The 27,731-nt window shown below is 41.5% G+C and overlaps 2 protein-coding genes across 3 annotated transcripts in view; one reads left to right on the forward strand and one right to left on the reverse strand.

Moving 5' to 3' along the window:
* The first annotated feature begins 1,041 nt into the window (after window positions 1-1,041).
* Window positions 1,042-5,420, forward strand: LOC148011448 (uncharacterized). Of its 2 annotated transcripts, XM_087670691.1 has the most exons (4): window positions 1,042-1,314; window positions 1,464-1,567; window positions 4,903-4,966; window positions 5,036-5,420. In XM_087670691.1, exons 2-4 carry the CDS (start codon window positions 1,494-1,496, stop codon window positions 5,288-5,290), a joined length of 393 nt encoding a protein of 130 aa, XP_087526817.1. In that variant the 5' UTR covers window positions 1,042-1,314; window positions 1,464-1,493; the 3' UTR covers window positions 5,291-5,420. The 2 variants fall into 2 exon arrangements, with proteins under 2 accessions (XP_087526817.1, XP_087526816.1); XM_087670690.1 differs by having other exon boundaries at window positions 4,903-5,420.
* A 1,875-nt stretch (window positions 5,421-7,295) lies between these two features.
* Window positions 7,296-27,731, reverse strand: part of LOC148011449 (uncharacterized) — a 31,585-nt gene continuing 11,149 nt past the window's right edge. Inside the window, exons 2-5 of the mRNA XM_087670716.1 lie at window positions 12,860-13,141; window positions 8,973-9,144; window positions 8,277-8,323; window positions 7,296-8,193 (exon numbers count right to left, since the gene is read on the reverse strand). Coding sequence (XP_087526842.1) covers window positions 7,869-8,193; window positions 8,277-8,323; window positions 8,973-9,144; window positions 12,860-13,141 — 826 coding nt within the window. The 3' untranslated portion in view covers window positions 7,296-7,868. The remainder of the gene's footprint in view (window positions 8,194-8,276; window positions 8,324-8,972; window positions 9,145-12,859; window positions 13,142-27,731) is intronic.

A 27,731-nucleotide genomic window follows, 5' to 3' on the forward strand; every position in this document is an offset into this window, starting at 1 on the left:
AACATCAACACATTAAGTGCACATAAGAGAAATGAGTAAAAGTAACTTGTGTTACTTGGAATGTACGAAGGGTCATGTTTACATGAATTTTAACCATCTATTATGATTTTAGCACCTAATATGCTATTATATACAATAAAGGTAGTATATCCTCCAAAGAGATATCACTACCACTCTCTTCCTCTTCATTATCATCCCTCTCACTATCAAGCTAACATTCATGGTACCAAGGCATATGCAAAATCATATCACCACCCTCAAGTGTGATGAGGCCCTCCATGCCACCAAATTCAACAAATATAAGTTAGGTCCTAGGTTTAGGGTTTAGGAGGTCTATGTTGACCCAATATCATATTTTTGGCACAATTAATCATCAATTGATCTCTTCTAGGAAATTAACATGTAGGTTCTATTTGTATTATCATATCTATCAATGCTTATTCTATGATGTGATGTCAGTCATTGGGATGGATATGGTTTAATTCTAGTACATGGTATATGTGTGTTTATTAAAGTATGTCAAATTACAAGTGGAAGATTGTGTTCCACAATAAAGATAGCCGTGCTAAAGATCCTCTAAAAGGAGGAACCTACATACTCTTAGTAGAGATGTGAAATAACATGGAATAATTAAGAGAAGTATCTTCTTAAGGAAGAGAAGCCAAACAAAGAAAGAAAAAGAAGATAGTTGTCAACACCATAGTTAATACCAAGTCTAACAATTGGATCTATTGTGAGCATCATGGTCAATACAATGATGAGTATAACAATTGGATTTGTCAAAATTGTGGTTTAGTCATGGCTAAATTTGAATATATGTTGTACTATTTGTCATCTTACTATGGGCCAAGAAAGCCACGGCCTTGTATGAAATGTTGTCTTTCCTCTTATGAAAATAACTTATCTTTTGTATTGTGAAAACCTGTTGAAAAGCAAAGGATGAAGTATGAGCGGTGCAAACGAGTTACTATCATTTATTACCATTTAAGCAGCCATCCGCCCTACACTGCATGTCAAATCCTTGATGCATGATGCTTAACGTCTAGGGCGTGGCTCGAAAAGCTCTAGGTAGGTCCATTAGCGGCGATGTGGCCTGGAGGTGGTGATCACCAATGGCAGCAATGGAGGGGAGGAGATGGATATGCAGTCTCATAAAAGGAAGAGGGATGAAGAACTTCTACCTCTAGAGAATCAAAGCGAACTGTCTCTAAATCGAAGTGAACTGTCTCTGATGAGCAAGACAACAACTCATACGACGTGGAGCAACAAAATTCACAGTGGGACTATGAGCTACGATTGGAGGCAAATCCGCAGGTAGTCTTCGATCTTTTGGCTAACTTGTTATACAAGAACATAGAGGAGAGGTCAGATAGGGTGGCAAAGAGAATCACCCTTGATGCTAGCAAGGTATGTAGCAATGCACTTCGTTTCAACTCTCGTGGTGTCCTTGTGTTTTTTACTAGAAAATCGCCCAGAGCAACGGAGGTGGCCGGATGGTCGATTTGCAATTCTCAAAGCACCGGGGCAGGTGGAGCAAATCTTCTATAGAGGCAAAGGCTTCTATGAGGTACTATTCATTAGAAAAGAAGCTGCATTCAAAGTCCTGGATCAAGGTGTTTATTTTTGGGATATGGATCTAGTGTACATTGTGGCCTGGAAGCTAATGGAATTGGGTAAAGAATCTTTGTGCGAAAGCTGCCAATTTGGGTCAAGATTCCAGATCTACTTGCATACCTATGGTGCATGCTGCCAGACATTGCCAAGGGGCTGGAAAAGTCACTTTACATTCCTTCTTTGGCAAGTCCTTTCAAGAATCGAGTGTGCATCTTGTGGAATCTTGATGAAGTGCAGCTGGAATTTGCAGATTAGGATATTCCAAACGTGGGAGAGCTTTGCCTCCATCTGGTATGGAACAAGCTTGCAGGTTCTTGACACAATTGTGGTAAATGGGGCCATTATATCAAAGAATGCCCGACTATGTTGGGCAAGGAGAAAGGTGATTCTCCTACATGAAACCCTACCTAGGTGGAGGTGGCCAAAAATAATACCTCAATTGACAAATACAAGGCTCAACCGAGCTGCCAAGGCAGAAGTGATGGAGAGGGCTAGCAGCAAGTCAAATAAGGAAAGAAAAATCTAATCCATAGCAAGCAAGCACTTAAGTACTAGGCCAATCAATGTGCCCCATCAGTTCGCCAAGGGGTTTTGATCCAAGGTCGCCATACCAAAGAGCTCAAGAAGCAAGGCAAGCTTGTTCGCTCAACTCAACAAGCTCCCACTAGATGAGTTGGCAAAGGAATACCCAAGCTTGGATGCCAAAATCTGAGTAGCATCTGGGGGTGGATATAGAGATCAACTGGCCAATCATCATAACAATTTTTGGTTCCTGGCTAAGCTTCATTCACATCAGGGAGCAGGAGGGGAGATTGACTGTAATATCTGGTCTGCAGAAGTAGCTCTACCAGAGTTACAGTGCAAAGGGGACAAGAGACTATTCATTAACCTAATCATGCAAATGGAGACAGCTAGAGGAAGGATTAAGATAGCAACCATTAACTGCAAGGGCCTCAACAGGGGGGACCAAAAGGCACTTGTTTTGGGGTTGGGCGTACAAACATGATCTGGATGTAGTTCTGGTGCAAGAACACAAATGTCATAAATGGAGGGGCTCTATGTTTTCTTTTAAGGATTACACTTGTTTTATTGGGGGAGGTCACGGGAGCTACTCCAGCTACCTGACAATAATCAAAAGGGGGTGGAACCCAGCTCTACTATACCAGTCATTGGAGGGGAGCATGCTGGTGGTTGGCATCACTTGGGATAATGAGCCTCTCTCAATTATTGATGTTTATGGCTCAAATGACAGGAGAATCACAAAGCTCCAATGGACCCAATTAGCAAACATCGTGGAGGAAAACTGCATTATTGTGATGCATCATTAGACTCCATGATGGTATATGGGGAAGAATTGGATGCATATAGCTCGGTGGTGGAAAGTGGGGGCCTCATGGACCTAGTGGACTATTTAGGCATCCACAATCTTCCTTCACATACAACTCCCTCCCACAAGGGTTATTGGTCTAGGCTTGACAAATGGTATTGCTCCCAGATAGGAGAATGGCTTTGAAATGCAGTCTAGTTGGCGATTGATGTCAATTGCCTCCTCTCAGACCATCTACCTGTCGTTTTGGAGATGCAGATGTTTGAGCCCTCAAGGGAGGCGGGGAAACACAAGCAATTAATTGTCAATCGAAAGCACTTTGGTCAGACCGCCTTTCAATACATATTTTTGCGGGCTGTATCAAAACTAAATGATGACTTAAGTAACCAAGCGGACAACCCCTGGGGGCCTTTTGTCAACTCAATTCAGCATGCAATCAACGTTCATGGTATCTGGCTCACATCCAAGGAGAGAAAGGAAGAGAAGTGGGCAAACTCAATGAAGGGCTGCCTCTCAAGGACTGTAGGGGTAAGATCCCTGTTGCAGGAGGAAATCAAGGCTCTCACCCTGGCACTGAAAATTCACAGTGCAGCCCCAGAAAGGGAGATGGAGAAGCTTACCCTGCTATTTGGTAGGCAATTAAAGCTTGACCCGGATTGCATTTCCTTGCAAAAGGCGGAGAAGGAAGTGTTTGGTTGCCCTCCCAACTTGATAATGGGCAATGGATATCCAATCAACAGCAAATAGCAAATGTATGCAAAGCACACCTTGCCAAACAGGATCGGGAGGTCCCAAGTAGAGTGAAAGCTGACGCAATCCAGAACTTGCTAGATGTTGTCTCAAAGGTCATCACAGAGGCGAAAAATATCACCTTAACGTGCCCCTTCACTGCAACAAAACTGAAAGAGGCACTCAAGAGCTTGGGCAGCAAGAAATCACCTAGATGGAATACCAATAGAATTTGTGGGCTTCAACTGGGAGGTACTAGAAAAGTATTTGCTCCATAATCAATAACTATTGGCAGGTGGTAGAACTTCCTCTGCCATGGGTGGAAAGCACCATCACACTAACTCCCAAACAAAGACAAAGTGTACATACAGGTGAAGGATTGGAAGCCAATATCCCTGCTCAATTGAATCTAGAAGATCTTTGCCACAGCCGTGGTGGCCAACAGACTTATGCCTCTGATGGGTGAGCATATCCCAAGCATCAATTTGGATTCATAAAAGGAAGAAGCCTAGCGGACAATGTTCTTAATTCAATGATTGCAATACAATGGGCGAAGTCCTCAAGGCAAGAGGCAGTGTTTCTCCAACTGGACATTGAGAAAGCTTTTGACCGAGCCAGCTGGATCTATTTGAGAGGGTTCTAGAAAAGATGGGGTTTGATGTCTTCCAAGGCTGGTGGCTAATCGGGCACAAGCCAGCATCTCACTCAATGGTCGGCCTTTCAAATCTCTTGTGGAGTCTGGCAGCAAGGATGCCCGTTGAGCCCATCCTCTATTCTGTACTTTGGACAAGCTTGCTGAAAATGGAGACCTTTAGGGCATGCAATACAGAGGCAAACAGCTTCTTGGACAAGGCTTTGCTGATCACTTGTTAATGGCTCTAAAAGCCCAACAAGCGAATGGCAAGAAGGCCATGGAGATTCTAAGGGTACATGAGAAGGTGGCACTATTTGCTATCAACATAAGCAAATCCAAATTGATTAGTGTCTTGGAGGAGGATCTTCTCAACCTTCAATGGAAAGGGAGCATAGTAAGAAGAGGCAACACATTTAGATACCTGGGGGTGCCACTAGGGGTGGACACTTCGGAGCCAAGAAGGTCTTCCTCGGTCCTTAACAAAGCTTGAGAGAAAGCTAACAGCTGGGCTTCAACAAATTGGCCATTTCATGTGAAGCTCAAGATTTTTCCTTACTTTAATTTTTCCCATACTCTCATTTTGTTTACCTTTTCTCAGGTGGGGCAAGCAGGAGCAAAAGAAATGGGGCTTCCTAGTTAGTAGACTGCTTTGGGGCAAGCAGGTTAAGACGCGCTATGCGGCACCCATAGCACTGGAGAAGCTCAAGTTCCCTCTGCTTTGGGGCAAGCAGGTTAAGACGCGCTATGTGGCACCCATAGCACTGGAGAAGCTCAAGTTCCCTCTGCTCGAAGGAGGCCTAAGTATCACGAATCCCTCAAAGGAGGTACATGCCCTCAGAGCTAAGTTTATAAATAGATGCTCAGTGAAAGAATTACCATGGACCTGTGTGCTTATGGACCTATTGGAGGTCAACAATAAGAAACTATCACACCTGGGCACTTTCAGCTCCAGACTCAGTCAGAACGCATGCCATACCCAAAGTTAAGACCCAGGGTCTCATGAGGGATCTCCTTAAGCCTTGGGACCGGATTCTCAGCATGATAGAAATCTCTCCTTTGTCAGTGGAAGTGGACGGTGAGGAGAACATCTTTTGGTCCAGGAGATTCGTTTTGAAACATAATGCATACCTATTGACATGTGTGTATAAAACAACCAAACATTTTGTTTTCACTACCCATAATCCTGAGCTTTTCATATTTATCACTACTAAATATATGCCCACTACCAACTTCCATAGGGATTTGGGGGAATACTAGAAAATCAAAACCTATTTATCACCATTAAACACTGGCTCTACATATTATCAAGATTCAAATCATATAATCATTAACTCAATAATTTTACCATAAATCCAAAAGATAAAATACCAAATTATCTTAAGGCATCAAAATCAAAAAATTTACCGTGAATATAACCATACTTATTGGCAATTAATTGCTTTATATGACAATGGTCAACATGAGAACTATCTAAAAATATCTACATTGCCATTTCTCTTAATGTGTTTGGTGTATTACCTATTATATCCACATTGCCATTTCTCTTAATGTGTTTGGTGTATTACCTATTATAGATCACACAATTAATTAAAGAAAAGGCACCAACATTGATGTGAATGATTTTTTTTACAATTCTTTTCTCAAGACTTGGATGGGCACCAAAATTATAGACATATTCATGCCTATCTTATCCCTTACAACCCTAGAAATAGGACATAAGACAAAGAGGGCATTCTCAATCTCTATTGCAAAGTGAGAGATCAATTCTTTTCGAGTCACAACCTACTTGATCGTGCCTTAATATAGTATGTCCATAGCTCCTTCTCCACCCTCCCATCTGACCAATTACATCTCATTTTCCAATCAAGTGCCTCCTTTCATACAACAATGCTAAATCCAAAACAATAATCAAACAACATGATATATAAAACTCGGATATAAACATGCTTTTGAACATATCTTATGAAATCCAAGTATGCTTTTTATCCCTTCCACAAGTGTTTTCTAAAAGGAAAATCTTTTTTCCAAATGGATCCAACTTTGGAAAATTTTGGATGTTGTTACAATTGTATGCCTAATAATATCACATGTAGTTGCACCCAAAAAATAGACAAAGATTCAATTTATGTCCAATGACTTCATTTTATATATCAACATGGAGTGACATGTGGTTGGGAAATTAGAATGCAATGACCTTACTATTTCAAAAATGCTTTCAACAGCTCCAAAATTTGATCCTAACCTTCACTTCAAGCTCACCAGAAAGATCTAGAAATTTGGAAGACCAAAGTCACATACATCTCCACAAAAAGGCACATTGTCTCTTTGAAAGCATGGGAAAAGATCTTATTGACATCATGCAAATGGCAATTTTGAAGCCCACTATTTATCAATATGCTCAATAGCAAACACCAAAAGCTAATGGGCACACCTTGGCCAGTGTACATCAAAACACAACATTGTGTAGGACACTTGGAAACCAGATTGGGAACCGAACCTTTGAACTAGCGAAAGAAGCTACAAGGTTGCATAATGCAAGAGTCAGCATGTAAATAAGGGAAGAGGATGGAGAACTTGCACAAAAATCTATATAGAGCATTCACAACTAGCCATTAGCATTAACTTAATCATTGCATTGCCTACCCCAAGATGCTCAATCATTGAATCGCCTACCCCAAGATGCAAAATAACACTACCATTATAATCAAAGAGGGTGAAACCTTAACCAATATGTGTGTGTACACACACATGCAAGCCAACAACTGAGCATGCATTCACACGTGTGTGTGTGTGTGTGTATGTGTGTGTGTGTGTGTGTGAACCTTATAATGCCACTACAACAATTCCAGTAAAGACTTTTGGTGTACATGTGACAGATCACAATTTGGCCATGTAAATCTACTTAACATTTGAGGATTTTATCATGCAACTGTAACAATTCCAAGCCTTGTATGTATCAATATGTTGAAATTCATTTGAGAAGTCTTATAACGAGAAGAAAAACAACAGTAATAACAATAATGACAATACTAAAGGCAGGTGTGGATTGGTGTTTTGACTGTTAGACAGCTCACAATTTCATATAAACCTTGTCTTGCCTTGAATTGTTTAAGAAATGGAGTTAATTGTGAAGTGTCTTTGAGACCACTCAGATTTTTCACAAACTGTACTTTTTTTCTTTATAACTTTACATGACGTATGCTCACAAAGTCTTGATGGAGTATATGTACCTTGTATATGAGGAAGCTTATGCAGGTCCTGATGAATTTTGCAAATTTTTAAAAGTTCAAACATCAAGAAAGTTCCCTCCAAGGCCTTAGGGCTTCTTCAGGCAAAACAGCAATGGCATTCGTCCTCCCTCCAGGGCCGTGAAAACAACAAACACCCAGTACAGCTTGTACTGAATGACCATGGCCTACACTCCCCTCTTGAGCATGGTTTTCTTCACAATTTCATCTCCTCCTTTCTTCTGGCATCATATTAGAAATTGCCCGACATTACTGCTGGGAATTCGCAAGCATTGAAACGTGTGATGCCCTTATCCACGATGAAAAATCAAAACCCTCAGTGTTTTGCAGGCACGGCATATGATACTTTTACAGGCCTCCCCTGAAGTTTCTTCTGGTCCAGCTTTATCCCTTTCTCGAGGGAATCATCATCAGCAAAATCAACATGCCCATAACCTCGAAAATTACCAGTAGCCTTGTCATACGCCAACCTCACAGCATTAATTTGGCAACCTTTGAAGAACCTCTTAACATCAGGCTGCTGGACATCCCATGGCAAATTCCCAACGTAAACTGACAGGCAGCCTTGGGTCTTCTTTGGAGGATCTCTTGTTATCCTATCTTTTTGCTTCACTTGCTCAATTTTGATAAATCGTCCACCCCTGCACCAGGTTAAACCGGGAAATAAGACATCTGGAGGCTCTTAGGTGAATCAGCTGGAAATATGCCAAAGCAGAGACTATACATGTCAGCACCATCCAAAGCAAGTGCCTTTTTAGCCGCAGCTTCAGTCTGCTCAGCACACAGAACATAGAATCAGCAGTCTAAAGAAGTTCAAACCAAATCAAGGCTTAATTTGTTGTGCTGTACTTCTATCAGTACTTGGAACTCGTGGAACATGACCTTATAAGTGCCACACCGTATAATAAAAAAGATTGCCCAAGAGCTTGAGTAGGTTTATAAAAAGTGGAGAAAAATCACTTAATTGAAGCATAGTCTTATTTAACAGGGTGCAGCAACTACAGAAGAAGGCTCAACCCTGTCCAAAGTCAGTATACAAAAAGATCCCATTGTGACTTGAAACGAGTTTGTTCTAAAGTGGTGACCTAGATGGTTAAGGGCCAAGGCTCAAGGTTGAAACCATGAAACAGATCTTGAGAAACAAGACAATCACAGGCACTGAAGGAACAAAAATCTGTGTCTGGGTACCAAAATTATGATATATTGACAAACTTGGCACAAGTAAGACCAACGAATATTATATAGCATATGGAACTGGACGAACTGGACCATTAAGATCATCAAGTTTGTCTATATGTTATCACAAACATTAGAAACACAAAAAAAGGAGTACGAGTCACTTCAAGAGAGCAGATTCACTAACTTGATGCATAAATTTGTAGCTTTACCTTGAAAACCATAAAAGCAACGGTCCTCTTACCTTGAATGTTATGAAAGCAAGCCCTTTAAATCTCTTCGTGTCTGCAAATTTAATGCAATTAACCTCAGCAATAGTTCCACATTGGGAAAAAAAATTTGTAATGCCATCTTCAGTTGTGTCATAGGGCATCCCCCCCACACAAACTTTCTTCAGGTCATATTCATCTTTATGCCTGGCCAGGAAGCCCAAAGAACAAAATAAAGCAAGCCAAAAGCCCTCATGAGATGTAAGATATCAGTATTAAAACCTTGCACTGTTCTACATAATGATATAACCCCTCTAGAGGACAAATTTAAACTGATTAGTTCATCAAGATTTCAAGCACCCTCAGTAAGTTTGTTGTTCAGCAACATAAATGAGTTTCACGTGATTATGCATTTAAACCAACTTGAACCATCAGTACCATCGTGGACCACTCGATGCAGGAGTGACTTGCAGCTTGACCTTGATGTACATACAGGATGCAGTGGCAAAAGAGAAGTTTGCTATCAGACACTCTTTAAATCTCCCATCTAAAGGACTGCCAGTTATAGCAAACAGTCAGAGCCTCTCATAGTAGAGCTAGAGCAGCTACTCAGCATGTATTCGGGCTCCCTCCCAATCTAGCCTTGGTTGCTACAGCATGTATCAGAAACCATCAATTTTTAAGGATGCTCCAAGGAATAGCATCATGATTCCTAGTAGTCAGTGCTATATAGCATTCATCATTGCTGAACCTAAGAGGGTTCAAAAATTGAAATGCAAGTCACACAAAAGCATTGACAAAAGCACGCATCAGAAAGCATTGGCCACAAGAAGGAAACCTTTGGACCCATGTCATGTACAAGGGTCACAACTATGCGTCCAGCTATTGAGTTGTGCGTTAATACCTTGTCATGGATTCTCTTTCTTCTTTTTTTTTTGTTGCATGAACAGTTGTCTGATTATATTACTCAAAGAAGTACAAGAAGCCCCTACATAAGCACTGGCATGCAGGATCCTGACCCCTTTGTTTCAGTAATGAGGGCTTCTTCCTCACAATACAACAGGTTGAGGTTGCACCATTGAATTACACAAAAGCATTGACAAAAGCACGCATCAGAAAGCATTGGCCACGAGAAGGAAACCTTTGGACCCATGTCATGTACAACGGTCACAACTATGCGTCCAGCTATTGAGTTGTGCGTTAATACCTTGTCATGGATTCTCTTTCTTTTTTTTTTTTGTTGCATGAACAGTTGTCTGATTATATTACTCAAAGAAGTACAAGAAGCCCCTACATGAGCACTGGCATGCAGGATCCTGACCCCTTTGTTTCAGTAATGAGGGCTTCTTCCTCACAATACAACAGGTTGAGGTTGCACCATTGAATTACATAGGCAGGCACATGGTGACTTGGCACTCCTTTAGCAAGAAAGCTAATTACTGCTAGTCATTCTTTTCTCGTCTTAAAAAGCCTCTGCAGACTTACGGTCGATTTACTTCAAGGGGGATTGCAGAATTAATTGCCTGCCACGGATGGTTTGTGTGGGAATATGGGCACCTCCACTTTCTCCATTCTGGTGCATCTTAGACATTCTCCATTTTCTCTTATTGTTAATTCCTTAAACTTGGAGAGGACAGCCATATATTTTTTACACGAGACTAGTTTAGCCTAAAGATGGAGAGGTATATCTAAATTTCTCTACTAAGTGTAATCTTTTGAAGACGTTAAGGTCTAGACTTTAGATGCAACTTGGTATCACATTCAGTATTGTCATTTAAACTGTGCTCTGAACTTACACTGTCTATTATCCTCTAGATTGTGATCCAGCCTCTCAAACTTCTTGTGTGCAATGGTGATCCAGATACAGCTGCATGAAACTTCATAAACATCGCAGAGGCTCCTCATATTCCTTGTTGCAACAGGGTGTGAGGGCCAAAAGAATCATTCTCCACTGTTAACCGAAGTTTTTTGGAGCATCTTTGATAGTCGAAAATATGCTGTCAATCTCTCTGTAGATTTTGCAGATCACTTGGAGCTGGTCTTCATCAGAAGATCCCAGGGAAAGTAGTGCCTTCGGCTCCATTTGAGCTGCAGAGGTTGTTGGCAATCTAATGAAATTAAGTCCGGTATCTCTACTTGTGAGTCTGCCAGAGTCCAGGGACATTTGAATACTTGTCGTTTGGGGTCTCTAACTTAAGCACTCTCGGATCAATGACCATCTCTTGTATTTTTTGATTGCAAAGGTTTGAGAGAGCATTTGTCCCAGCTACAAGAATTTCCATGATTGCCCACTGTGTAAGAACAAGATAACGCTAGACTGGGTTTCCCCAACCACATTTGGGTGCCCACGAACACACCATCATCCTTACTATTGAAGATGCTGTCTAAGGAATCTATAACCACCATAAGCTCAACTCTTCCACACTTAGCTCCAAACACCTGCTGCTCAGTATCAATCGAAGCTGAGAGACTCAAAAATACGAGAATCGGATAATAATTAATTAGTTAACAGCCTTGCTGAGGTCATTTGGTCCTATAGAGTAGGTAGTAGTTGTGGAATCGCCACCTCCATGCAGATTGCTCCAACTTGCATCAACAGCTCCTTGCTGTGGGAAGAAGAGATAAAATCAAGAAAAAGTCAAGTCCTCCAAACTGTTCCTCCTCACCAGTCAAGAGAACCTAAATTAAGTAGTCAAGATTTACAAGAGGGTGGAAACTAAACCATACAGTTACAACCACAAAATAGATAAGGTAAACATTGGAAAAGTCAAGGAAGCACCACACCAATGACACTGAGGAACGTCATGTCTTTCCCAACCATGTGATAACCACAAAGCAACAATGAGCTGCTAAACACTAAGAGCATGGAAACTCTGTGCGGTCTGTTTGTGTGCCATAGACACACCCATGTCTCTCAACATATTATGGAAAAATGCCCTGGGAGTATAAGGCCACAGAATCCTAAGAAATGAATCAGGACAAATTTCTGCAACCTAACTACACAGTGTATTAGCAGGATGGGACTCCTGGCTGATACAAGAGCATGAGTTGGGTTAAACCCGCTTCTCAAGTTCTAAAGGCAATAGAGAAGGACAATTCCTGGAAATGCAAGAAGAGTCTGGAAGAAGCCAAACTTGGCCAGGTCTATCTACTACTTCTGATGATGTCGAAGCAATCACTATAATTCTCTAGATTGTAATAAAGACCATGCTGCCATGTTTAGCATTGTTTGCCAATTACTTTTCCACCTGCCTTTCCTTACTGCCCCTACACGACTAGTTTCCACCAACTGTGATTGACTCTCTCCTCTCACCCAATCATTGCCAAACTGTTGACCCCCATTGCTCGTGGTTAATCATGCAGAGCATCCTACCCTGCATTGATCGATTTGGCTGAACCAGGTATGAACTAAATACCCACTGTTTGTGGGCAAGCCTCAACAAGTTCCATGAGTTGTGCACTTGGTTATTATACCTGTCTTTCTTCATGCAATAAGTGCATGTCAAAATTAGATCGTTTGTTCATCTTCTAATTTAGCATAGGTTCACATGAGCTCAGCATTACATACAAGAGAGTTGAGAAGTATCTGTCCTTAAAAGGGCTGTGATAATTGTTTAACATGTTCATGTAAGCCTGAAAGTAAAGAAAGTACTAAGAGACCCCAACAATGACCCAAACCAAGTGAATCAGAGGGAGAGAAACAACCTAACCAGAGTATGCACTGTCCAAATCTGCAGAAGCATATATGTGATTTTGCAAAAATTAAGAACATGTGTCATTAGCTACTCAATTGGAACCCAGTGACCACAGCATGTAGAAAGAAAAAAATATCAGTTACATAATGGCTGTCTACTTGTACCTTCTTACATTAAGTTGGCCAACAAAAATAGAAAACTAAAATAATTTGAGCTTTGCAACAGACCATTGTTTGTCGTTCATATTTGGATGGGGCTGCTGTGCATCATCCTCCAAACAAACTTTAGTGTCTTGTCTATCATTGGCATCAGTAACTGGCTGTCCCCAACGATCCCACTTCTTCTTCTTCTTTGTTTTTGTTTTCCCTCTCTCATTCGAGCCTACATCCTGAGGAACTTTTGTGACAAGAGCTTCCGCTGATTTTTCTGAGCTCTTAGCATTATCCTCCTCTTGATGTCCATGCTTAGTATGTTCATTATTGCTTACTCCTCCATCGACGATTAAACTCCTGCTAAGAGTTCCAAATATCCACCGGTCATCTCTCTCTCTCTCTCTCTCTCTCTCTCTCTCTCTCTCTCTCTCTCTCTCTCTCTGTGGATTCAAGCTCTGCATGTGCATGAGGTGAGACAAGTGGGCTAATCACGTTGTCATGGGAATTTATGTTTACAGTGTGAAAAATGGAGATGTTGTGGATCATGTAGGTCTGCACACTTGGTCTACAGGAGCTTCAAGACAGGTTACAGGACATAAAGCAGTGACTCTTTAAGTTCATTTTGCTTGGATGTCACTTAGTTCGACAAGTCCACTTGGTTTGAGCACAGGACATGGTATATGCCTTTGTTAATGACTTAGGTAACTTAAGTATGCCTTATGCAACTTAGAGTTATGTAGGTGAAGAGCAAGGCCATCAGCATGAAATGCACCGCAAATCACGAGCGTGGGCTGCAGGGAGAGTCCTGGCACAACTGAACCACACAAGGAGCTTCCAAAGCATGCAATTGAAGCTCAACTCAAGGGGGAACAAACAAGATTAATGAGAGGAAGGTAAACTGTGTCTTTGCCATGCATTTTGGGAAGAGAGGAAGAGAGCTATAGTGCTATCCTGAACAAGAAAGAACAGGGAATCCATGACCAGCAAGGTCTCTTCTTGCTTCATCTTCATTCTCACAGTTTTTCTTAATGCCAAGAGCTTGATTTTTGCTCTTGGGATCTAGTGTACCACTTAGGACAACCAAAGGTGTGATTTTTCTTGGTCAATGGGCTGTTTTGGACTGTTCAAAACTATCATAAACAGGGCATCCCACAATCCACTCAATTTGGGAGAGCTTGCAAGTGATCTAAGTGAATATATGTATTGGATATGGTCCCTAATCAGTAGGGCAACCTTGGGCACTCATTAAAGAGGCTTTTGATTGGATTTGTATACATTTTGAAGCCTTGATTGAGGGCTGGAATACACTGTTATTAACAGGGCTGAAGTGCTTCTTTGGCTTTGACAGGAGCATTTGATATGTGTCTTGGTTGTAGTGGCCTCTACCACTACTAGTTTGAAGTTTGCATATAATTTTGAGGTAAATACCTATAGCAGTCAATGGATGGCAGCAGCATGGATCATGGATTATGATCATGGATTATGTTATGTATTTGTGTATGAGCTGAGCTATTGTCTCAGTGTGTCTTGGGCTTCGACCCACCCTTATTTGGATGTATTTGGTTATGAGCTATGATTATGAGTTGATGTCTTCCATGTATGACAAGATGCTGAAATAAATTGACAGGTTTCACCTCTATCAGTTTTCTTCTACATCTTCTATTTCCTCAAAACCCTTCTCTTTCATCTATTACTCTCCTTGAATCTCCCTTCACCCTACTGTCTCTTACCCCCGTGGTAGACTTTCGACCCCAAACGCTCTGACAGTGGTGGTGGTAAACTCGACGTGAAAGTCGGCAAAAGGTGTGTACAGATGGGGGTTTCTGCAAGTTCAAGTGGTGGTGATGCTTTACAACGGATAATTGCTTTGTTGTAGTAGCAACAGCAACAGTTGTTGTTACATCAGCAAATGCAAACTCGGCAGGAAGCAAAAAGAATTGATTCCTTAGCTGTGAATGCATTGTAGACAGTGGGACAGGAATTGAAGCAGTTTAAGGGTCAAAATGTTTCGGCCTTTATCCGGTTGTATGAAAAAAATATGTTTCATGGGGTACCGCAATATGCATGGAGTCAGTATTTCTCCCATTTGGCCATGCATGCATTGCATGATTGGATTAATGAGTTACATAGAAGAGATGTTGATTGGGCAGCTTTTAAAAAAGCTTTGAGAGAAGAGTTTTTCTTGGAAGATGCAGGTTTGGTAACTAAAAAGGCATTTACAGACTGGATTAAAAAGCCAATAGCTGCTACAGCTTTGCTCCATGAATTTGAAAGTCGATATGCGCAATTGGATGCCGATGAGCAACAATCATTGGAGAGCCAAAAAATTGATTTGTTTCTGAAGGCTGTAGATCCTGTCTTGTAGGAGAAGCTAACTAATCATTTAGAATATGCATCTTCTGAACAGGGCTCAAATCAGATTGGGCTGATGTAGCTGAGGCATTGCATATGTTAGTAATAAGAGAGCGGATGAAATTAAGATAGGGTACAGGCACCACACCTACCAATGCTCAAAAGGAGGCTGAAATTGCAGCCAAAGCGCCTGTAGCTATGGCGAAACAACCGGCTATTCCCATAGCAACCAGAAATGTCAGAAACGTTAAGAAACGAAGTGTCAGAAACATGTTTCGTAAGTTTCTTTCAAGAGGGGATAAAATAAGAAACGTGGGTTTTTTTATATAGGGATTTTTAATAGTTTTGACTGGGAAAAGAGATTCTAAACCTCTATGGAACTCTCTCTTAAACAAAAAATGGCTAATTGAGCTTGAGTGATAATAGAGTCGATTAAAAATAACACATTATACGTTACATATCCATGATCCATTATTGACTTGTCACTTATGTCAAAGTTAAGTCTTTGAACAAGCTATACTATGGTTTAGAACTCAAACATTATGATTTATACATATCAGACAAAGAAAATTGAAATTAACATGTAAATAGTCTATCTATAATATGGACTGAGTCAAGTTGCAATATCATGATTCTCATTTCAAAACAAACTGACAAAATGTCAAAATTGAGAATGAATCGTAATATATCATAAATAACTCATAAATGAGACTAAAGTCGTATAATATTCAAATCTCAAGACAATAATAGATATTAGATTGACAAAGTCCAATAACCAAACAAAATCACAAAAAAATCAATCTTTTGTTCAAAATCTTAAGCCCTCACAAGTCATTACACATCATCATCATCATGTTTAACATTGCTCAATAGTTTTTATCAAAAAAACCATATTTTGGATTCTAACTCACCAAAAAAATAAAAATAAATAAAAGCATCCACGTTTTTTACTCTCAGAAACGTTTCGTATTTTAAGAAACGTTTCCTAAGTTTCAAATTCAAAGAAACGCATTTCTTAGCTGCTATGGCTATTCTTGTTGGTCCGGTACTTAAAGGTAATGCTGTGGATGAATTAATCAAGGGCATGCTGATTTGAGGTTGAATTGAACTAAAATCAATGCAAAGGTCGAAAAATTGAATGTCAAGATAGAAGAGAAGGGTCGGACAACAACCCAAAGGCCATATAGAGAGGGATACAAGAGAAGATGCATTTGGTGCGACAGTTTACAGCATGATAAGCGAGACTGTACAACCTACCATGAAGCAGAAGTACAAAAGTTAGTCTTTTGGAAAGATAAAAAAATACATGCAACAAAAACTGGTCTTCCAGTAGAGCCAAATTTTGGAAATGGTGGTATGCAGAAGAGATTGGAAAAGATGGCTACAAGGACAGCATTTGTAGCCATAGATACAACCACATATGGTTTGAGAATTAAAAGGACTGATGAAGTTCGTAAAGAATACATGACTGAAGCGAAATCTCGCGTTTGGATGCAAGCATTGGATTGCATGGAAAAGAGCAAAACAGTAAAGGCTGAATTGGCTGATGCAAGTCAGAGTATATGAGGAAGAACAGGATGGAATGCACCAGTGGATTCATTTTCAATCTATGCTTATTTAATTGAAGTTTATAATCAAGAAGCTCTTGTGGAAGAAAAGAGAAGAAAAGAAGAGGAAACTGCAATTCCTACCTCTTCAGGTCCTTCTAAATGCATAACACGAAGTAAAACGGAGCAGCAGACAGAGGCTGAAAAAGCCATACATGAACATGTTATGGAGGATGCAACTCAGGAGAAGAAACAAGAAGAGAAGAAAAGGAACAAGCAGCCCAGTTACAAGCTACAATCAGATCTTGAGACTGCTACAGACCTTAAAAAAGTCGTGGAAGAACGCATACTTAGCAGTAGAGTGGAATTCACACTTAGCTAAGTTCTTGGAATCGTGAAGCATGAATTTCATGATGCAATCATTGATATATTGAATCGAAAAATGCAATTTAATGGTGAAGTTTTGCAAGCATTAATGCAGGTTGAAAAAGACATAGAGAAACAACTTCAGAGGGAGTATGATGATGCATGCAATGCTATTTTGGAACTGGCTAATGTTAAAAATGGATCGAATGAGAGTGTAGATAGCAAGCTTGTGGCTGAAAATGGTATTATGGGCAGCAATAAGCATAGAGAGAAGGCTATGTAAAATGAGGACGTCCACCAGCAAGTACATGAAGAAGAAGATGCTCATTAAATTTCGAGTAATCATTATTCATGAACGTATTGGGCTCGTGCTACAACAAAGAAAATTGTAAAAGTGGGAGAAAGAGAGATGCCTTGTATAGCTCTCTTGGATCATGGATCCGAAATCAATGTTATGGCACACAGCTTGTATGAGAATGGAGGTTGGCCGATTGATGTAGATCCAGGATAGCACATGTGGGTAGCAAACAATTCATCAAGGGATCTTTATGCGGCTTGTCCGAATATACCCGTAACTATCGGAGATGTTAGGGATGAATATCATTTTTTTGTGCAAGATTCATGTAGTTATCCAGTGATCTTGGGACAGCCCTATATTTCGGAATCAAGGCTGGAAACAAAAGCCTTGGATGATGGTTCTTCATATGCTCGGATTCGGAGTAAAGATAATACAAAGGCGGTGTAGTTTCTCAGTGTTTGTGTGAATCATCTCCCCAACTGGAATAGACTGCGAGACAATCCCATGCCATCTAATGCACGAGAGTTTTAAGGGTTTTTAGACAGCATTGCTATAAGTGGAGGCTATGGTAGTGTCTCTAGGAAGATAATTATGCCTCCAAGAAAGGGGAAAACTATGTTTGTGTATGGGTTGCAAGAATGGACAACATGTAGTCTTGGTAATTTTAAGAATATTTCAGCCATGTGCAGAATTGAAAAGAAATATGTAGGTTGGGCTGAAAAATAGCTAAAGATATACGGTTTGATGGCTGCAAATGAAGGTATTTCACAACTGTTTTCACGGTTGGTTGATGTTGATACAGTGGCTGAAATTTCTGCAACAATTAATGTTGAAAACACGGCTGAAAAACAGGTTATTTATATTGATACTTTAGAGATATATGAAGTTATTCAAGAGTTTGCTGAGCATGAATGTTATGGGTTGCAAAACAAGGCTGAAGCAAGGGTGGATACAAAGTACAAAACAGCTACAAAGAAGGTTAAGCCTACCACCCAAAAGAGATGGGTAAGTTGAAAAAGTGTCTCAACAACCTAGTTTGCAAGATCCACATGGAGTAGGACATAAATTTACAGCTGAAACTTTACAAAAGCTGAAAATTGGTGATACAAGCTTTCTTTTGCTTGCAAAAAGAGCTTGTTTTTTGCAGATGTTGGCAAAGCATGGGAAAGCCTTTGCATTTCAGCCAGATGAAATTGGATATGTTGATCTCGGACATATTTGCCTAAGCTAGTGGAGCTTTTGAATGAGAATATCAGAATGCCAATTTTGGAGCCCTCTTTAGCTACATATTCAAATCGGTGGTTTATTGTTTCAAAGAAGAATGGTGCTTTAAGGTTTACAGAGGATTTACAACCAGTTAATAAAGTCACCATAAGGAATATTAGATCAGGCCCAATAGTGGATGAATTTGCAAAAGCATTTGCAAGCAAGGCAATTTACTCTAAGGGTGATTCATATTCAGGATATGATCAGTTCCATCTTGAATTGGAAAGCCGAGATATCACTAACATGAATATATTACTTGAATTGGTTAGGATATGTACGCTCCCACAAGGAGTAACCATCTTGAATTGGAAAGCAAGGCAATTTACTCTAAGGGTGATTCATATTCAGGATATGATCAGTTCCATCTTGAATTGGAAAGCCGAGATATCACTAACATGAATATATTACTTGAATTGGTTAGGATGTGTACGCTCCCATAAGGAGTAACCAATTCAGTGGCGCGTATGATGAATGCTATGCATAAAGGTTTGAGGGAGTATATTCCTCAGTTGACCTTACCCTTTCTTGATGATGTGCCGATCAAAGGGTGTGATATCTATGAGAAGAATGAAGAGTTGAATGCGCAAGAATGTAGAAGATTTGTGGCTGATCATATTGCTGATTGTGACAAGATTTTGGGCCGTCTTGAAAAAGTGCATTTGACTCTGTCAGGAGAAGAGTCGGTTTTTGGAGTGGAGGAAGTATTGGTTGTTGGGCGCATGTGTGGACCATATGGAAGAAAGCCCTCGCCAGTAAAGATTAATACCATAAGCAAGATGTGGGAGACATGTTCAAATGTATCCAAGGTGAGAAGATTTTTGGGTGCATGTATCTTTTACTTGATACGGATTCCACATTTTGCTCATGTGGCTGAGAGTTTATATCAGCTATTGAGAAAAGGACAAAAGTTTTGATGGGGTAAACAGCATACCAAGACCGTTCAGAAGTTAAAGAGCTCATTGATTTCAGCCCCAACACTAAGGAGAGCAAATTATGAGAATGGGCAATCTATCATTGTCACCGTGGATACAAGTCCAATTGGTTGGGCAGTGGGTAAAGATGATGTTGATGGGAATAGGTATGCCATTCAGTTTGGAGCAAAGGTCCTCAATGAACGGCAACAACGGTATTCTCAAGTCAAAAGAGAGCTTTGGGATGTAGTGACAGTCCTCAAGTGTGATAGGGAGTATTTTATGGGAGCTCATGTAGTAGTAGAGACTGATTGTCTACCCCTATTGGGCATGATAGTAAATTGCTCAACTCTCAATATTGCCATGTTACAGTGGATTGCATATATAAAGTCACTTAACCCTGATTTTCAGCATATTGCAGATAGATTAAACCCCGTGGCTAACATGCTTTCACAAGCAAGGTTTGAAGATGAAGAGGAGCTGATGGAAGATGAAGAGGATGGCATGGTAAGTGCTGGAAATAACTTTATGACAGCATGGAATGAGTATGCAGCTACTGTTACTGCAGATACAAATCTGCAAGTACATCTAACATAAATTTAAGTACAACTGATATTAATGCAAGTACAACTGTCATAACACCAAATACAACACGTACAACTGTTGTAACAAGGATTTCACCGGTAAGCAAAGAGCTTAAAGCCATGGAGAAGAGATGGGCAATAGAGAGAAAGCATCATCGGTGTTTTGCTTTAGTGAGAACACAATTTTTGGAAGAGTTGTGTGAGGATGATTGGCTGAAATTAGGCCAATATCTCAGCCTCATAACAAAGAAAGGCTAAGTGGTATGAAGATGAATTCAAAATGATTAAAAGAAAAGCTTATGGGTTTTTCTTGATAGACGGATATTAATAAAAGCATGCAAAGAAAAAGAGAGAAGCTCCAGTACATGTATTGGGAGATAGAGCTTCTCAATAACAGGTAATGCAAGAGCTTCATGAAAGCTTATGGGCTGGACATAGAGGAGTTTGTCTATATGTGGTAAGGTTTGTTTTCGACAATACTACCTATGCATTAAATGAGATGGATGGGACCGCTCTAAGGATTCCAGTGGCTGGAAAACGTATCAAGCTCTTTAAACGCAAGGAGTCTTCAGCATATGAGTTGCAGAAGTTGGATACTAAGCATGAACATGAAAATATGGAAGAAGAAGAGGTAGAAGATGAAGACATTGACATGGCAGAGGATACTTCTTCTGACACTGCAGATCCATTAGACTTTGGCACATGCCGAAGGATGTGTTGGTTAGAAGGGGGTGGATGTCATGGGATTTTATGTTTACACTGTGAAAAATGGAGATGTTGTGGATCATGTAGGTCTGCATACATGGTCTACAAGAGCTTCAACACAGGTTATAGGACATAAAGTAGTGACTCTTTAAGTTCATTTTGCTTGGATGTCACTTAGTTCGACAAGTCCACTTGGTTTGAGCATGGGACATGGTATATGCCTTTGTTAATGACTTAGGTAACTTAAGTATGCCTTATGCAACTTAGAGTTATGTAGGTGAAGAGCAAGGCCATCAACGTGAAATGCCCCACAAATCACGGGCATGGGCTGCAGAGAGAGTGCTGGCACAACTGGATCACACGAGGAGCTTCCAAAGCATGCAACTGAAGCTCAACTCAAGGGGGAATAGACAAGATTAATGAGAGGAAGATAAAGTGTGTCTTTGCCATGCATTTTGGGAAGAGAGGAAGAGAGCTATGGTGCCGTCTTGAACAAGAAAGAACAAGAAATCCATAACCAGCAAGGTCTCTTCTTGCTTCATCTTCATTCTCACAGCTTTTCTTAATGCCAAGAGCTTGATTTTTGCTCTTGGGATCTAGTGTACCACTTAGGACAACCAAAGGTGTGATTTTTCTTGGTCAATGGGCTGTTTTGGACTGTTCAAAACTATCATAAACAGGGCATCCCACAATCCACTCAATTTGGGAGAGCTTGCAAGTGATCTAAGTGAATATATGTATTGGATATGGTCCCTAATCAATAGGGCAACCTTGGGCACTCATTAAAGAGGCTTTTGATTGGATTTGTATGCATTTTGAAGCCTTGATTGAGGGCTGGAATATACTATTATTGATAGGGCTGAAGTGCTTCTTTAGCTTTGACAGGGATTTGACAGGAGCATTTGATATGTGTCTTGGTTGTAGTGGCTTCTACCACTACTAGTTTGAAGTTTACATGTAATTTTGAGGTAAATACCTATAGCAGTCAATGGATGGCAGTAGCATGGATCGTGGATTATGATCATGGATTATGTTATGTATTTGTGTATGAGCTGAGCTATTGTCTCAGTGTGTCTTGGGCTTCGACCCACCCTTACTTGGATGTATTTGGTTATGAGCTATGATTATGAGTTGATATCTTCCATGTATGATAGGATGCTGAAATATATTGATAGGTTTCACCTCTATCAGTTTTCTTATACATCTTCTATTTCCTCAAACCCCTTCTCTTTCATCTACTGCTCTCCTTGAATCTCCCTTCACGCTACTGTCTCTTACCCCCGTAGTAGACTTTCGATCCCAAACGCTCCGACAACGTGCACAAGAAGGGACTCCTCAAAGAACAAATGAATATTCACCTCTATATCATAAAGATAAATGGACAACAAAGATGGAAATGAAGTATAGGTACAATGATTTCTACTATGGTGTCACAATGTAGTACAAGGAGCCCCCTAGGATCCAACCTACACACAAGACACAACACAAGCCATACTTACAATACAAGGGACTGGACATAAAACTCACCTCCCAGCCATAGAGCCAAACGGGGTCAACCCCTGATTTGGGAGCTAGCAGCACTCCAAGTCACAACCAGTCACCACATCCCAAGGGTTGGAGTCCCATACCACCAGCCCACACCATCCCAATGTACAGATGTGTCAGCCAACACGCCATGAGTCCAAGAGTTGTGATCACACAATGAATGTGCACAATAGGGCCTTGAGTCCTATAAATAGGACTCGGCTGCCCTAACCCCAAAGTGCAAAGCGCCCATAGCACATTCGTACTAAGTCACTTTGTAAGCACCATGACTGATGCTACTAGCGCCCATCCGGATGTCCAAGGACAATAACACTTCCCCCCTTATGAATGATTGCTGTCCTCGGCAATATCCTTACAAACAAAGTGAGGAAAACGACTCTTCCATGAACATACTGACTCCCAAGTAGCCTACGCCTCCGGGCAGTTTTTTCACTTGACCAAATACTCTGAATAAATGGTCCGATAAGAACATTCAATCCTAAAGTCAAGAATCAATTCAAGTTCAAGTGGAACATAACAAAAAGTATCCTCAAGCTGCGAGACTTCCTCAATCAAGACAATCTACTCACCTTGTCCCAATCGTTCTTTCAAACAACTCACGTGGAACACAAATTAAACTCGGATTTCTGAAGGTAAATCTAGCTCATAGAACATGCTACTTATCTTCTTGGCAATCTAGAAAGGACCACAATACCTCAAAGATAATTTATAGTACTTGTCGACAGTCATTGAATTAGAGTCCTTTGGGACTTTTAAGGTAAACCCACATGCCTTCCTAGAGCTCTCTAGGAGTATGATGTTGGTATAAAATGTGGCATGATCCTAGGCCATTTTAATGCTTTCCCTAGCAATCATTAGCATCTCCATCTCTTTGTTTGCAAGCAACTTACCCATTTCTCTCTCCTCGACTAGCCAAGAATTGAGTCTCTCTCTCCATGACTCAATACCAACCCTTGATAGTTATGTTTGCACTAACAATAATCATAATAAATAAAAAATTACTATCAATTGACATTCTAATGCTTATCCAAGCCACAAGGTTTCAGCCATAGCCCTAAAGTGGCAACTCCCCAAACTCCGATCATCAAAACCACCAAAAATCCTTGTGCACGAGCATCACCCCAACACAAAACCCGAGCACAAATACTAAACAAGAAAAAAAAACATTGCTTTCATACCATAGTTGCCTCCGTACGACATACAGCACCATCCGTATGGTACGTATCTGTACGAATTGGTATGTTAAAACGGGCCTATTTGGGCCATCTAGCCTGCGCGTCCTCAATCCCGCGTCCCACGTTTCCTGCACTTTTTGGGGGGGTGGGAAGCCTTCAATACCTCATCCCACCCCCTTTTCCAGCCATGCACTCCTCCCCCCCTCCCCCCACCCCACCCTCTTTGGATTCCTTCCAACTAGCAGCCCTCTCTTTGACCGTTGACCCCTCTCTCTTTGACTATTTGAACTTTGACCCTTCTCTCATCTACAAAAGGTACTCCTCTCCTCCATGCTTCCACACCAATTCAGCAAGCACTGACCATTCTCATCTTCCTCTCTTGGATCTTGATTCTTGAATGGACTTTTGATTTGTCATTCTTGAATCTCACCTCCCATCCCCTCTTTCCCGCAACCTATCGAAGCATTTGCCATTCTCAAATCTCATCTCTCATCCCCTCTATCCCGCACCCTATCAAAGCATTTGCCATTCTCATCTCCCATCCCCTCTCTCTCACTCTTGCTCTTTCAACTTTACCCAACCCTCGGGCCTCTCGAGTCTCCCTCCCTTTCAACTTTCAAGACTCAAGTTTCAAGAGTCGAGACTGAAGCATCTCTCTCTCTCTCTCTCTCTCTCTCTCTCTCTCTCTCTCTCTCTCTCTCTCGCCTCTTTACCTGTCATCGGCACCATGACTCGTGAGAAGCACGAGTCCTTCAATTTGTATGCGATCCATGTGGAGAGGGACACAAAGAAGTCCAACTCCCACCATTGGACATGCAAGTATTGCGGGAAGTGCTATACAAGTGGTGCAACTCGGCTTCTCCAACATCTTTCCAAGATGGTGTAACCTTCCCGCCTATTGGCTATCTAAGCACATTTTAGCGGTCCATTGAGAAACGAATCTAAGCGTCGCTGCCCAGCACTCCCATGGAATGTTCGAGGGTTTGTCGCCTAGGGTTTCCCAAGTCCGCCTCACAACGGAACGTCCGCAACCGAACCCACTAGGATTGACCTAAAATCTGGGTTCCTAGATGTCAAGGGCTCCTAATAGCATTCTAGCGTTGGGTTTTAATATCCTACTTTACGCAGAGATACCCAATCCGATGCAGATCCATACTGCACTTGGTTCAAAGAGAATGGGAAACGAGAGGGATGCGCGCTCAACCTCTCTACCCGTAGGGCATAGTCCCATTCCGGTCCCCTAAAACGGCATGAATCGAGCTCTAACTTAACAGTACCTAAAGTCAACTTGGCGATAAATCCTTGTGAGAACCCTCCCAGTTCTCTGGGACCACCCTGCCGTAGGACAGATCCGTCGGGGATTCTGTCCACCCGCTTCCCTTGATAGCTTTAGTTTTCTAATTAGGTCCTACCACATTTATGTGCAACATTTAAAATCGGCTTCATTAATTAAGCCTTTTAGGGCATAGGGTTCGTTCACGTAATTTACAACACAGACACGAAAACAAAACAAGCAGTCCTTTTTCACAAATAAGTTCCTTAACTTATCTTCAAGTTAATCTTTGTCTCCTACCCATACAGGAGAGTTATGTATCACTTCTGTCCAACAGAAGTACCTGGTCCAAATCACATGGTACCAAAATTTCCATCCTTTATCTAGAGTAGGATATTCCAACGCCCTAAACGTTGGGCTCACGAAAATCTCCAACTCCATTTTGGACAAGCAAGGAGTGTCTAGAGCTCCACCTGACCCACAAGCGGTCTAGGAGTAAGATGCCATTTCCGTAGTTGGCCTTTTCACCGCTCGACCATCGGTCTATGAATCGAGCAATGCCCTCTCTGATTTGCATAGCATCCTAGCTCCTCCAGCACTGCACTGTGGTCATCCACAGGAACTGCACAAGTCAAATAAGCAAGCTAGTCCGAACGAAACTCTCTATCATCCATGATCGCCGGTGACTTGTAGGCCGGATGTACCAATGCGGCAAAACCATGGATGGGCTTATGTATCTACGTCCATCTCCTCTTTGCTATCCCTAAAACATGTACACGCTATGTCTCTATGATAACTATATAAGCACGTGCCTCCACCAATGCCGGTCTAAAGAAGTAAATGAGAAGGCCCATAGTGAACCCCTCGCAATCACTCATACGTAATACCCTATAAAACAGCACACATGACCAGGAGCTTGAGAGAGAGAGGACTGTCTCTCTTGCACCGCACGAGCCTCTACTCTTTGTCCTTTACCGGATCCAGATGCGGATGTGGAGTCCCCCACCACCAATGGTAGAGGCTTCTCTCACATCGGTTGAAGATACGCCCACATTTAATGCTTCCTCGTTAGCAAGCATAGGAGTTGGTGCCGATAAGCCACTTCTTCCTCCTCTTGTGCATCCCCCTCTCATCTTGGCGAGAATCTCCTCTGCGATGTTTTGAGGGATCTCCTTACATGGAGTAATTTGCCCCCCCGTCTTGGAAAGATGTTGGAGAAGCCGAGTTGCACTACTTGTATAGCGCTTCCCACAATACTTGCATGTCCAATGGTGGAAGTTGGACTTCTTTGTGTCCCTCTCCATATGGATCGCATACAAATTGAAGGCCTCGTGCTTCTCACGAGTCATGGTGCCGATGACAGGTAAAGAGGCCCGAGAGAGAGAGAGAGAGAGAGAGAGAGAGAGATGCTTGAGTCTCGACTCTTGAAACTTTAGTCTTGAAAGTTGAAAGGGAGGGAGCCTCTAGAGGCCCGAGGGTTGTGGTAAAGTTGAAAGAGCAAGAGTGAGAGAGAGGGGATGGGAGATGAGAATGGCAAATGCTTTGATAGGGTGCGGGATAGAGGGGATGGGAGATGAGATTTAAGAATGGCAAATGCTTCGATAGGGTGCGGGAAGGAGAAGATGGGAGGTGAGATTCGAGAATGACAAATCACAAGTCCATTCAAGAATCAAGATCCAAGAGAGGAAGATGAGAATGGTAAGTGCTTGCTGAATTGGTGTGGAAGCATGGAGGAGAGAAGCACCTTTTGTAGATAAGAGAAGGGTCAAAGTTCAAATAGTTAAAGAGAGAGGGGTCAACGGTCAAAGAGAAGGGTCAAAGTTCAAACAGTTAAAGAGAGAGGGGTCAACGGTCAAAGAGAGGGCTGCCAGCTAAAAGGAATCCAAAGAGGGTTGGGAGGGGGGGAGGGGGGGCGGCGGAGGAGTGCATGGCTGGAAAAGGGGGTGGGATGAGGTATCGAAGGCTTTCCACCACCCCAAAAAGTGCAAGAAACACAGGACACAAGATTGAGGACGCGCAGGCCAGATGGCCCAAATAGGCCCGTTTTAACATACAAATACGTACCGTACGGACGGTGCATCGTACGGAGGCAACTATGGTTGTGTGACGCCTTTGGAGCTCTAAGAGGAAAAGCCCTAGACATCTCTAATCCTCATACTCCATGACACAATCGAGGGGTCCAAAACCCTCATGAAAGAGATAGTGATACCTTCCCTATATGTCAAGGTACACTTTACATCTGCATATAAAGTACTCCGTCCTCTCAAGCTCTCTATCATAGAGTTGGTATATCCTATCCTCTACTAGAATATCTATTCATTTAGTTGTCTCTATCCTCAACTGATGGAAGGAGTGCATGTCCAATAGCAACCTGCGTATTGTGGGAGAGATGTATGTTTAAATATTGTGGTCGAACAATAAATCCATCCTCAGAGAGGTGTAGAAGGTGGATCTGTTAAAACTCCATCTTTGATGAGGTGGCTAGATCCAAGTCCTCCCTATCTTTGATGAGGTGGCTAGATCCAAGTCCTCCCTATCTATTAAAACTCCATCTTTGATGAGGTGGCTAGATCCAAGTCCTCCCTATCTCAACTCTCAAGATATCGGCCTAATGTGACTAAATTCAGCTCAAAACAGCTAAGGGGGATTGTAGGACAATCCAAGCTATAGCCGAATGGTGGGAGCAGTTGATGTCCAAACCATGTAAGCTCATCCAAGTTGCCATCTGAGTTCCAATGTTCCTTCTCACTTGCCTCTACCAGTTGTCTAGAGGATGTTGATGCCAATCTAGACGTGGGAGCTCCTTTATCTTGTATAAGAAAGTCATTGCTCTAAAGAGCGCCTTCGCAACCATAGCTATTGTCCCTAACTGTACTCTAATGATAAGGAATAGGGTGAAAGGCTTACTCATGATCATGCATGATA

Source organism: Lygodium microphyllum, chromosome 28 (genome assembly GCF_053477565.2).
Source record: "Lygodium microphyllum isolate KBCC chromosome 28, Lygodium_microphyllum_v1.1.10, whole genome shotgun sequence".
NCBI classification, from domain to species: domain Eukaryota; kingdom Viridiplantae; phylum Streptophyta; class Polypodiopsida; order Schizaeales; family Lygodiaceae; genus Lygodium; species Lygodium microphyllum.